This window comes from Corvus cornix, chromosome 2 (assembly GCF_000738735.6).
Source record: "Corvus cornix cornix isolate S_Up_H32 chromosome 2, ASM73873v5, whole genome shotgun sequence".
Classification (NCBI taxonomy): Eukaryota; Metazoa; Chordata; class Aves; order Passeriformes; family Corvidae; genus Corvus; species Corvus cornix.
Window position 1 is genome coordinate 14,410,495 of NC_046333.1, and position 13,694 is coordinate 14,424,188.

At 42.4% G+C, this 13,694-nt stretch overlaps 1 protein-coding gene across 10 annotated transcripts in view; it reads left to right on the plus strand.

The window, feature by feature from the left end:
• Nucleotides 1–7,130: 7,130 nt before the first annotated feature.
• ARHGAP12 (Rho GTPase activating protein 12) overlaps nt 7,131–13,694 on the plus strand; it is a 76,275-nt gene continuing 69,711 nt past the window's right edge. The window contains exons 1-3 of one of the 10 annotated variants that reach the window (XM_039548422.1): nt 7,131–7,223; nt 8,172–8,287; nt 12,637–13,388. In XM_039548422.1, coding sequence (XP_039404356.1) covers nt 12,720–13,388 — 669 coding nt within the window. In that variant the 5' untranslated portion in view covers nt 7,131–7,223; nt 8,172–8,287; nt 12,637–12,719. Of the gene's footprint in view, nt 7,224–8,171; nt 8,288–10,924; nt 11,143–12,636; nt 13,389–13,694 lie in introns of those variants that run through there. The other 9 variants (XM_039548423.1, XM_019283190.3, XM_019283189.3 and 6 more) reach the window with 9 other exon arrangements.

Consider the following 13,694-nt stretch of genomic DNA (forward strand, 5'->3'; position numbering starts at 1 on the left):
GTCTTGGCAGGAAGCCCGAGAACTCTCCCTCCCTTTTCATTAATTGCAAACATAATGCTAACAAAACTCTGAGCCAGTGAACACCTCTCACTTGGCTTTGGAGTTTATTCATCCCTAAGGTAGAGCTATTATTGCGTAATTGGAAGCACCTTCTAGGGACTCTTTTATCAGTAGTTTAATAGATACTTACAGCTCTGCCACTACTTCCCTGTGATTCTGCCTTGGTGTTAACAGCTTTTATCTTGGCTCAGCTGTTTGCACTTGCTCTGGGGCTCCTCCCTTCCAGGACATAGTTTCATCCTGACCGAAACCAGGCCAGCATCCTACACAGCATCACTGTCACTGGGGCAGACAGGTGCTCACCATATTTCTTCCCACTCTGCAGGAAGAGATCATGACCTCAGTTATGTAAAACAGCAGATGGAGTGAACATATTATGTACTGGTAAAGTCATGACCTAGTATGCACAAGGCTTCTAGACTTTCTAATTAGGGACTGAGCTAATTAGAATTGGCTAAAATGCCCATATAGTGCACAGGTTTTTATTTCATGGGCTTCAAAAGAGATATAAGCCTCTAAAAGGTTTAGCATTTATTAAACTGTAACCTGACTTTTCAAATGAAGTCTGTGATTACAGGAATCAGCAATTTTTATGAGAGTTTGGGGATTGCCTTAATGACTTTGATAAGGGTAAGATATTTTCATGAACATTTTAGGGCATGCCAGCTCAGTGGATGTCTAAGGCTGGGGGAAAAGGCATTAGACCATAGCTATGGCAGAGAGGTACAATGCAGTGTCACAGCCAACACAGCCTTTGATTTCTCCCTTTCTTTATCACAGAGCAACTGTAATGGTTAAACCATGATCTACCTGAAATATTGCAGGGGATCCTTCACACCAGCTTGGGATGTAAAACTACTCTAGCTGAGCCAAAATACAAAAAAATTCCATTCTTTCTAATGAAACTTCTATTTTACTATTTGAAAACCACATGAGAACAACAAAGACCCAGCCAATCCCCTTTTATCACTTTCTCCCATGGTTTCCTCTCTAGTGAAAAGCTGGAATGACTCATTTCTGGCTAGAAGCAGGTGAGACAGCAGAACTAACAGCAGCGTTGACTGTGACTGTGTCACCTATGGCATTATTGCTAGGCCAGCCTTTGAGCAATGAAATACTTTATAAGGGTTTCTGTTCACATTTCGATGGAAAGAGGAAGGAAAACCAGCAGGGAAACTTGCAGGAAAGCAAACATAAGAGAAAAAGTGGACTTGGATTCCTTAAGATATTTCTATTTGAAGGAGTGACGGGATTGGAAAGGGTTTGGGCCCTGAACTCCAGTGACTCCTTGGGAATGGCTATGGTATACTGAAATTACTAAGAGCTCTGAGCCAGCACATAGTTTCCTTCATACCAGCCCACTCAGGGACTTGAAATAACTTTTTTTTTGTCAGAAACAAAATACAGAAATGAAAGATAGAAACACAGCTTGTCATGGAAATGTTGTGACCTTCTACCTGACTCTTTCTGCAGTAGCTATTGGCACAGGAGGATTGTTTTTTTCTTTTATGAAGCAGAATGCAATACAGAAGAGTTGGTGCAGGGGCTACGATGGAACAGAGGAACTGGAGAAGGAAGAATAAAAGGTGGCATATGTGCTAGTCAATTTAACATAGTCACAGGTGTTGGAACTTGATCATCCATACTGCGAAATTGTGAAAGCAGTCCTCCCCATGGCTTTGGTGAAAGGCTAGCTTGCCATCTCCCACTGCAATGGGACCATTCCCAGCCAAGCTTTAGACTGTGATTTGCAAGAATGTTTACTCAGTTGAATACCACAGTTACCAGATTAAGTATTTTTCTGAGTCACTGGGATCCATAAAGTGAAACCTCTTCCACCAGGATTGCTCTCTAGTTCAGTTTTCTTCAAGACCACCCCCATGGTGACCAGGCAATACCTTTATGAGAAAAGATCATGCTTACATAACAAAAGAATTCAGAGAAAATCTGAAATAAAACATGTGTGTCTATTTTTTGTATGACTGATTTCAGGCAGCTGAAAATTAAAATCTAGGTCACTCATTTTTTTCTCATGAATTTGTCGAATTCTTTATGAACATGAAAACTTTTGGCATTCACCATTTCCAGGATCAGTGATTTCCACTAAGTACACGAACAGACTCTAGAGGGCAATTGATCTGATCACATATGGGCACCTGCTTTACGATGAGATGCATTAATTTCCAGACTCCTTTGATTGCAATAAATAGACATCTATCTTTGATGTAGATACACACTAATAGACACCCCAAAATACTTGGGTAGGATGAACCTCTCCCCTGACTTTTAGCTATGCTTGTTAAGCAGAGATGAAACCCATCTAGTCTATCAGTTTCTACTGTTCCTCAGAAAAAAACACCCAGTATTAACCAGACAACCTCACATAACTTCACTTTGGCCGTCCACTGGGAACTGTGCTGGACCTTGAGGAGCCTTTGTGGTTGCATGGGACTAGCAATGGGCAATTTGAGTTGGAGCTTCCAGTTTCAGAACACCCACCAGTGACTGGGTTGTTTACCAAGTCACGCCAGGCCCTTGCACTGAAGTAAGTTCTGAACTTGTGTGGTTTGAGGAACCAGAAACTCCCTTGAGAATCTTTCCTAAGCCTGAATTTGATGCAATATAATAAAATGAACTTCCACATAAGTAAAACATTTAACACACTAAGTTTTATTTAATTCTTTTTGCAAAGCTATGTAGTATCTTTATTTCAATACTGTTTATCAGTGGTTGATAAACAACCCTTCCTTTTCATTAGGCAACACATAAGGTACTTAGAAATTAAAGACACTGATGAAGTGCTATCCTTAATTCTCCAAGGTATAAATGGACATTTACATTGTGCCTTTGAATATGAGCATTTTTCATTATAGATTCATAAAAACATGTATTACTATTTAAAGGATCAATTGCCTGTTAGCTCAAACCATGGTGAGATCAAGACATGACTAGCTGTGCAGAGATGACTAAGATTTAGCTTAGGCAAAGTTCTTCGGTCAAGGTAGCACAAAGAAATGTCCGCCTTCACCCACTGTAAGCTTTAGCTATTCAGTCAGAAAATTATTCATTATTTTTCTCCACTTTTAATTCTGTGCTGTGACTCAGAGGTATATTTTCGTGCTGCAAACAGAAGTGATACAGTTTGGAATACTGTGCTCGAGAAGAGAAAAGCGATAAACAGTTTAACTTCACAGGTAAGTGGGAGCCGGGTCTTGGCAAGAGCAGAATCAAAGGATCAGTTTGACCAAAACAAACCTCACTTTGTTCTTTAGTAAGGCTGACAATTATAGTTGCAAAAAAATGTCCTTTACTTGCAGACTGAGACTGCAAATACAACTGTAAATACAAACAATAGTATGTTTGAATTTTTGTTACAGCTTCCACTGGTTGCTCTGAGAGAGATGTGAATACTGAAGATAACAATGATGATGTGGCTAACAAACAGAGCAAAGTAAAAAAGTGTGTGTTGGCCACTGTCCACTCTGCCTAATACGATTTGCAAAAATAATCTGCTGGCAAAATGGAAAAACTTTACAAATTCCTTGCTGATTTTTCACAGTAAAACAAATAATCTTCTCTGAACTGTGGATAAAAGTTCCTCCTTAAGGCAGAAAATTCCTTTGTAGTGTCATGGTGAAAAAAGTTCTTTACTGAACTCGTGAGAAATCTGTGTTCCTTTTTCTATATTCTTTACTTTAGTTGTTCCCTTTTAAATTGATTTTACTTATAACGCACAGTTATATAAATAAAAATGGTTCATCTATTAGTTGAGTCAGGAGATGGGGAGTAAATTGACAAGTCCGTGCAAAAAGCCCACAGCATCTGCACTTTGTGAAAAAGTGCTTTTGTAGTACAGAGAAAGAACAGACAGAAGGAATTGATTCTATGTCTATGTGTAGGTGGTAAGAGTATTTTTAGATAGAGGTGAGAGGCTGGAAGCTGTCAAAAACCTAAGAGTAGGAGCAGAGTACACAGAAGATGCCCCAGGTAATGTGTTCTATATCAGGCAAGTTGAACCATTTTATAAAATACATTTTTAAGTAGTATTAGAAGTAAAATAAAAATATATTCTATTTATATAAAAATTATTCGCTGAAATAAGTGCATTTGTCTAAATTCAGAACGGTTTCTCTAGAGCATATCACTGCTGAGGTTATAAGACCAAAAAGAGAAAAGGTCTCTAAAAAGGAGTGAAAACTCGAGGAAAGAGCAAAATGAGCAAGGTGGATGTTTGCAGTATCTGCCTGTTAGATGTGACAAAGCTTTTTGTATTTGCCTTCTTGGTCATTTCCGAAAGAAAGAATCAACACAGTTCATAATGAGATTATGTTTGGTAAGGAGGGGTGGCAAACAATGAATAAACAACCCAGATTTAATACCAATCACATTTTCAGCAGCACATTTCTTCTGGTTACCTAACACCAGTTCTGGCACTATGAGTAACAGGATGGCAGCAGCCACTCTCAGATACGCATTTATAATTAATTAAAACATGACACATATCTAGAATTACTGTGACTGAGGCATAAAATAATGGACAGCTGAACTTGCAGAGATTTGAAATAGACTCAGAAGAAAAAAAATAGAAAAGAAGTAAAATGGGAATTTGCCCTTCAAAATTAATAGGCTCTGCTTTTTATACATACAATGCTAGTACTTGAGACCTTTGAATCTGAGGAGAGAAAGCAACATTTCTATGTCTAATTCAAACACCCAAAATGGATTTTTCCAAGACTGGATTTTCAGAACTATGAAGCTTGTTTCCTATGGATTTGTGTTTTATCACAGATAGTAACTATCTTTTCTCCACAATTGCAGCATTTATAATGTCACTTTCTTATGTGGATGTTTCTCCACCTCTACATGGCTGACTGCTTCCACAGACCTTGTGGGAGGTTAACTACCTTTAGGGAACTCCCTTTTGGCAAACACAGTTAAATTTGGACAAAGGTTTTGAAGGTTTGGCGTAATAGTTCAAACACTGACGTTTCATAAGGAATCAGTTTACAAAGAGAGAGATTGATGTCATGTGCAAGGAACGATACAGAACAGTCAGAACACAATAGATACATTAATTGAATCCTGTACTTTCTACCATAGCTTGCATGTACTACATAAAGCGATTGTAGTTGGCAGTTCTTTCAATCTGAGATTTGTGAGGTCAGTACATGTACTGGATGTTGCCAAATAATATATACATGTAGTCACATCTGAGGTATGAGTATGGCAGCATTCCTACATCTCTGGGAAAAACAAGTCACGGTGACTAAAGGTTGTGAACTTCAGCTCTTTCTGCTCCAGTGAAATGACAGAGAAATCCTTCATAAGCAGAATATTCAACAGATACTAAAATTGGAACTTGGGCTGGAGAGTTTATTCATAATGTGGAATCTTTCACGACTGCACTTGGGCAGGGACTCCAAATTACATATCTTCTGGCACCTTCAGCTCTATTATGCCTGTTGATCTTATGTGGGACCATTGGTTCAACACTGACTCAGAGGGAAGAGTGCCTCAGACTGAATCACTAATGCCATATCCTGCAGCACTCTAGTGAAGCCTTGGCAGTAAGGAAGGATAATTACAATGTGGTTACTATGACTGATTTTTAAGATGCTTTTATATATACCTCAGGCATGTCAGCAGGTAAAATGCAGTCAGCTTGTTCAGAAATACCCTAGTGTCCCAAGTATATTATTTTTTACCACAAAACTGGGCATACAGATAGAATCCTTCTAGACACAAACATACAAGAATTATTCTATATCTTTTTCATGAATGTGTAATTTACAAAAGAGTAAGTGTGAATAAAAAACTACTGTCCTTTTACACATTTCTTTTGCCTTTTAATGATAAATAATGGACGTCTCTACATAACATGTTATTTCCCTTACAATAGAAATGCTGGTGTCTAGTCTGTTTTTCCAGACTCTCTGAATAACTGCTGAACGAGTGGGTGTGACAGTGTTATCAGCCTTACAACACCAACAGAATTTTAATAATTATTTTTTGTGAACAGACAGCCCAAAGTCAAATGGTCCTTGGTGTCAAGGGGACATTCTCACAAGTATTCGGGCAAGAGAAGAAACATCTTTAAGGTATATGCAGTGTTTTCTACTTGTCTTGCATGTTTGTTGCATAACACATATGAGATTTCAAGGAAATATCAACATTGGAAGTTCAAGATGGATTGCAATTCCATATGAAAATATGTCCCCATGTTCAATTATGCCTATTGATGTTGTTCTTATCTTTTCCTCAGTTAAAGTCTGTTTTCCTCTCTCTCTTGCTGGCACTTCTCAGGTCTTTTCCCATTGCTTTTCCTTCCCTCAGCAAACCTGTTCTTTTCACCTTTTGATGGTTTTACTGTCTCCTTCCTTCTTCCATGTGTTAAAATAGTGAAAGAAGTTAGACCAGCATTACCCTTCATTAGATTAATAGAGTGCAGACAGTTTACACATCTCCGTGCCATTGTTTCAGGTTTGCAGATTCATTCAGATACTGCTGTATCAGTTACAGTCGGTTCATGCTTTCAAGGTTATCTTTGCAACCAAGAGAACTAGATACCAGTTTTTCAAAGAGAACGATAAGATTACTTACAATTTGAAAACGTTATGAAGGCCACCTAAATATTTTCAAACAATGTTTGAAAACTTTTTTTAATATAGTAAGAGATACCAAGCAATTTAACTCGAAATAAATGTCAAGGACTAATTCTTATTATTTCTCTTTGGGCAACTATTTAAAAAACGTGGTTTCTTCAGGTATCATCTATTAAACGGTCAGACGGATCCCTGTTTGCAGCGAGGAGGGTGTGTGGTTTTTGTTTTCCCTCTGTTCGTTTCATCAGGGACAGAAAGGTCTGGGTATTTCACACGACCACGTCAGTTAGAAGTTGATGGGATCGCTCCAGCAGCCGCAGCGGAGCACTGAAGCAGCCCACGGTGAGACGGACAGCAGGACGGACGGACCGGCCGGTGCGATCACCAATTCCTCACCGGGGGCCGGGCGATCCCGGGCACCGCCCCCGCCCCACCCCCGCCCGGGCCCGCCCCGGCACGTGACCCGCGGTGACGCCGCCGTGCCCCGGAGCCGACACTCGCCGGGGCCGCGGCGGGAGCGGAGCGGGAGCCGCCGCAGCCGGAGCGGGGCCCGGGCGGCAGGTGGGTGGCCGCGCCGCGCCCCTCGGCCCGCCGGGGAGGGGAGGGCGCGGGCGGGGAGGAGCGCGGCGCTGCCGCCGGGACAATCGGGCAGGGCTGGGTGGCCCCGTGGGGGCACGTCCGCGCCCGGACTGGCGCACGGGGCCGCAGCCCCCCGGCGCCGCCCTCCCTCCTCCCGCTCCCCGGGCGCCTCACGGAGCGCTCCCCGCGCCCGCCGGGGGCCCGGGCGGCGCCGCCCCGCGCTGCCCCCGGCGGTGGCGGTGGCTCCGTTCCGCGGGCGGCGCCGGGAGCGCCGAGTTGGCGGCGCCGGGAGGCAGCTCCGCACCTGGGCGCTGCCGCGGGCCTCGCTGCCGGGGGCGGTGGGGCAGGGCCGCCCGCGCTGCCGTGTACGAGCGGCGCCCGCTCACCTGCGGGAAACAAAGGGAGGCAGCGGCGGCCCCGCCGCCCTTCCCGGGCGCCCCCGCCGGGCCGGCGGGGTCTGGCGCCCTTGTGTGAACTTGAGCGCGGCAACTCGGGGTGGCTGGGCCGGGTGGGTCGGGGTGGCCGTGCCGCGCTATTTATAGGCGGCCCTCGCAGTCAACAGCTCAACAAAAGCCCGCGCTGAGGAGCGAGCGGGGCTGGGAGCTCGCTCGCTCGCCGAGGTGCGGGGGGGCTGCAGCGCCGCTGAAAAGTTGTCCTGACACTTGTTTAAAATGCATCGCTTATTCAGTGCACTGAGTCATGGGCAATTATTAAATGGTTGCTTATTATGCCTCTAGCGTTTAAAGGTGTTTGAGCTCCGGGTAGGTAGTTTACTTGAAAGTAGTGCTCGATTTCTAACTGTGTTAGTAATCTTTGAGGAAAGGGTGAAGGGCTAAGCTTGTTTTCATACAGGTTCTGAGTTGTCTGTGTTTCGGTTATATATGTTATTTCCATTTGCCTCTATCTGTATGCAACTTTTGCATGCTCTAGATGCAGACTTTGCAGAGGGTGGCTCTTACAGGCGTCGGTGAGGACTGGTCTGCATGAAAATACTGGCTGCGGAGTCAGGTGTGCTGGACAAGCAGTGGTGCCCCTTGGGAAGAAAGGTATGAATAGGGTTGAAGTCTTACAAGGGACCAGTCTCCCAGGCAGTGGTCATGCACATACAGCCTGAACTTCTAAGAAAACTGCCCAGGGAGAAGCAGAATCATGGAATCTATTGAGGTGTAGCCAGGCTATCTCATCTGGCCCGAACTGTTAAGAATTTATCTTAATTTAGCCTTCATAATTGAGTTTATTTCTGTATCAGCACTGCAGAAGGGCTCGTTTCAGTAGTCGGTGAAGTTTGATGCTGAAAATGGAAAAAGATTACACAAGTCAACTCCTGCTGCTTTGTAGGACACTGTGAACAAGGTGACACAAAGAAATTTAAGGCAATCCATTAATACTCAGTGGCATTTTTAACAACTTATCATCTACTTGTATTAGAAAGTAAGTAACAATCCCCTATCCCCAGTAAGGGTTTTTTCTTTTTTCCTAGAGGAAAATAAACAGCAAAAAGTGTTTTAGGTGATTTCCCAAGTCTCAGTTACCTGGTTCTGGAAGATGAGAAGTAAATGGTCTGTGCCTGATAATTTCAAAAGAGAAGATGGGAGGGGATCTTGAGTTCTAGGATAATGCTGAAGGGAGGGGTGATCATATCTCATACAATACATGAGCATACTGTATGTGTATCATATATGATCATATTTATGATTCTGTGTCTTAGGACCATGCATCTCAAGCATTTGCATGTACTTGAGAATGAATCGAGAGAGCATCATTCTGTAGTTAAGACTGGATGCTGTAAGGAGGTGAGGGTGCAGCTGCAGGGTTTAGGTTGCTGGAGGAAAGGCTTAGCTCTGAGCAGACCTACAGCTCTCCGATCCCTGCCTGTCTGAGGGTGACTGGAGCTGTCACATCGGGTCTAGATAAAAACCGTCTCGTTTTGTGGGGACGCACATAAAATCTAGCTAGAGGCAAGTGTTGGCATGCCGAACCCCTGGTGCTGCGTGTGCATCCGCTTGTGGCGAGAGCTCCCCGGAGCGCTGGGTACGGAGCGGGCGGTGCCGGCCCGGTGCCGGGAGCAGCCGAGCGGGCAGTGCCGGCTCGGGCAGGGGCGCGCCCGCGGGCGGAGGGGTGGGGGAAGGGAGGAGCTGACCTCTGCGAACACCCAGGATTGCCAGCCTTACTCAGCTGGCTGAGTAAGAGATGGGAACGGTTCCATCGGCAGCCGGAGTCCGGAGGGATCTCTCTGCCCGGGCGTCGAGTGAAAGCCCTGCTCGCCTGTCTCCCACCGGCTACCGCACCCGGCGCCGTGCCTGGCATCGCCAGGCTCTGCTCCCGTGGGACAGCGTGACTGCTCCGTGAAATGGTGGTTTGTGTGTCCACGTGGGGATGTGACCCACCTTAGATGAATTGCCCAGTAGCAATTGGGGTTTTCTTCACCAGGAGGAAAGTGAGGCCTGAGTCTGTTTTTTGGTGTTCATGAATAAGTTTTCTTAGTAAGGCCATTTGCTATTAATCTCTTCATCAGATACTGAGACTTTATTTAAGGTATGAAAGCTTACAGATGTTCTCTGTGGAAGTAAATGATTTTTCGTACTTCTCATCCTCTAATTAGGTTAATTCAACCTTCTTTACCAATGTGGGTGCCATCCAGCATGAGAGGTAAATGGTAAGGAGTAAAAAATACCAATACTCCTTACCAAATGGTAAGGAGTAAAAAATACCATGAGGACTGACCAGCCATATCACTTCAGTTGTTGACTAGTAGCACAATAAAGTCAGTAGTCCAAGTGTCAATATTGTGCATTCACACCTGCATTGTTGTAGGCCCCTCACAGCAGAGGTTTGACCAAGGCTCCCTTGGCTCTTTAAACTGTATTATATGAGACAGCTTCATGAAAGGACATTACAATTAGCTGTGCCCTGGGCTACACAGAGAGTACAGGCAGTCTACCTTTTGTGACACAAGAGCTGCATTACAAAAATTCAAGCAAAATAAAAATTATTGCATTTGAATCTGTGAAATCAGGGCCATGGTAGTTGTTTGCTGACCTACAGGGTTAATTTCCCACCTGTACAATACATATTTCTTACCTTTTTGAGTTGAGGAGGAGAATTAGAGCCTTGCTCCATCCTGATGATGTGATCTGTTTGTAAAACTGTTTTAGTGTTCTGGCTGAACACAGCCTGTCTCTCTTTTATCATATGTTCAACATTACCAAATGTTTGCTATTGACTTGATAGTTTTGCAGCTTGGATGAAAGACCAAAAATTTTGCTGCTTATTTTTGTTGTTTCTTTTTTGTTGTTGTTTTTTGGAGAGGGATTAGGCTGCAAAACTGACTTCAAAAGTGGATAGAGCTATTTTTGTATCAGTTCTGTTTTATTTGAGTTGTACTCAAAATTTTGGGGTTTTTTTAAACATAACATACAACCTGTTGAACCTTTCTGTCTTGAAAAAATGTTAAGCATGCATTCTCAATAAATAGTCATATGGAACCATCAAGAGAGGAATGAATAAATCCAAGCTTTTAAACACTTGTTAGCTCTGTGGGAAACCAGAGGCTTATGTTCTCTCTTTGGTTTCTGTGTGGGAGAAAGAGACTCTGAATGGATCCTTGTCTTATGTTTCAGCTTTTTGAGGTAACAGAGCTTTGGGATAGACTGCAGCTTGGTAAGACTTGCAATTTCTGGTGTCTGACCTGGAAGCCATGAAAGGGGTTGGTAGCAGCTTTGAAGAAGTGTTGGAAGGAGTCAGGTTTGCTAAGAAGAAAAAAATAGTGTTTGCATGGCAGAGCTTCCAAAACTAGGAAGAGAGTGGGAATGGCTGCAATTTGTTCATGTTTACCTTCTGCTGCTGTTGCTAAACAACTGCAGAGCTGCACTTAAAAACACCTATTTATGTAGAGTAGCAGGTAAGCAAGTTGTTTTGTACAGAGGCTGTAAATAGACTGTGAATGTCACTGCACTGCTTTATGGTAGAGAGTAAACACCAGAATCCTGGCATTCTTTTCTACTGCTTTGTGTTCCTGTTGTCAGCTTTGTTGAATGTGGTACCATCATTCCTTCTGCCAAGTCTGATAAAATTGTCAATCTGACTTTGTGATTCTATTTGTAGCCTTGAAAATGGTGGTGGCTTCCTGGGAAATGCTTCTTCGAAGTAAAAGAACATGGGCTGTGGGAGAGAGACACAGGTTAAAGATGGGCACTTCTGTCTTGGTGTAATACTTTAGCTTTTTACTTTCTATTTTATCTCTGAGTTATGTGGCAAATGTATTTTTTTCAAGGCTCAAATCAAATACCAGAAATGGCAAAAGAAAACGGAACAATTCGTGGTGGTTTCTGCTTTTGATCTCCCCAGAAGTTCTCTTCTGTTGTTATTTCTGTCCTTAGTCCCATTTAGCAGCTGAGTTCACTCTGCACGTGTGTGCCTGCATGGAATTGCATTAGTTCCACTCTGTGGCAGGGTAAAGGCTACAAATCTCATCACAAAGTCTTAACTTGCAGAGCTGCAAGTTTCTACATAAATTTTCTCATTTGTGAAACATGCATTTAAAAATAAAAAGATGTGCTTGTTAATCTTTATAAGACTAAATATGGCAGCATTTTACTTGAATTCTCCCACGTTCTATGTGAATGATGGAGATCTTGCCCTTAAATGCTTTGATTTTCAAGATTTAAAATCCTACCTTTCATGTTAGTTCACTATATTGTGTTCAGTGCAAGTTGGCAAGACTGATGTTTACCCACCCATGAATTTGGACATTCATGCTACATGATTAAATAGAGAGAATTTGTAGTTTGTGGGTGTGGATGCAGTGGCAGTTGTCTGGTTTATAAAGATGCTGAAAAGTACTTTTCAGAATTTTCATGTATTAGTAATTCCTTCATTATCCATTTTGGTTCATAGTCCTGTTTTGTTACTGTTGAGATTTTTGGTTGCATTTTCAGTTCTAGCCCTTAAACAATTGGTTAGATCAGGTTTTCTGTGAGGTAAATAAGTCTTCTTTGGATTATTTTGATTAAAACTAGTGTAGTAACAGAGTTTCACAAAGAAATTAAGCCTATGTGTAAGCAAGAGATTGACTCAGATCAGCCCCCCCACCAAATCCCCAATGATTAATCAATGTTATTCAGTAATAGAAACAATAACTAATTGATTAATTAAGCTAATGAACTACTTGATAGCAGGAGGCTTGTGTGAATAGGACAGTTAAGTCGGTGACCTAAGTTGTTTTACTGATTTTCTGTTTCAGCACTGAGAAAGATATCTGAAAATACTGCATTTTCCCATCAATTAATCTAAGGTTGACATAAATTGAATTGGCAGGATTTTTTAAAAATTATTTTTCTCCAGAGTGCTCTTAAACAGCCACTTTATTACATACACTTTTTTTATTTTCTTACAGCTCTGAATATTAACAGGAAAATAACACCGAAACAGAATGTCGCTTACCTTTTGTCTGAAAAGGTGAAATCTTTCCAGATAGAAATGGCTGATAAGGGTGGGAAGATGCTTCCAGGACAATTTTACATTCAAGTGGAGTATGACTATGAGTATGAGGCCAAGGACAAGAAAATTGTGATCAAGCAAGGGGAAAAATACATCTTAGTGAAAAAGACTAATGATGATTGGTGGCAAGTCAAAAGAGACGAAAATTCCAAACCCTTTTATGTGCCAGCACAGTATGTGAAGGAAATACCCCGGAAAGCACTGATGCCACCTGTGAAGCAGGCAAGCATGCTGCCAAATAACACCTTGAAGTTGACACATGGATTACAGAGATCCACAGAAAATGTGAATAAGTCACCAGAGCTTTCTAGTTTTGGGAAATCTTCTCCAGTTCAAGTGTCTTGCTTAGTTCGAGATGCCAATCAAAATCTGGGACCGAACAATAGCCCCTGTCAAACTTTTGGTTTGAGTCTGGACCTTACCCAAAACAATGGAAAACTTAACAATGAGTTGCAATCTCCCAAGGTTTCCAATCAGTTTAGAACCATTTCCATGGGTCATTTCCCATGCCCAGAGTTCTTGGAAATAGAGAAGACTAGCTTTTTGCATGAACAATCTTGTGATTCAGCCGGAGAAGGCTCAGAAAAAATTCACCAAGATTCTGAGTCTGGAGATGAACTCAGTAGTAGTTCCACAGAACAAGTGCAGGTAAGCTAAAAAATGGCCCCATGTCTGGTTTGTTTTGTTATTGCCGTAATTGTCTGCTACTGTTTTGAGATTTATTCCCCAAAAAATTCTGATTGTTTAAGTAAAAATGTCTTCTCTCAGAATGAAATTGTTACTGAAATCGAAACAGTTGATGTGTCTAGTCCTTGCAGAATTACTGTCCTGTGGGAATTAATTCCAGGTACATTAGCCTGTGGTTTAAAGTTAAAGAAAGAACAGTAGTGTTTCTGTATTAAGATTGGTTTAATATGACACTGATTTTGGGTTATATTTTCTTTCAGAGGAAGG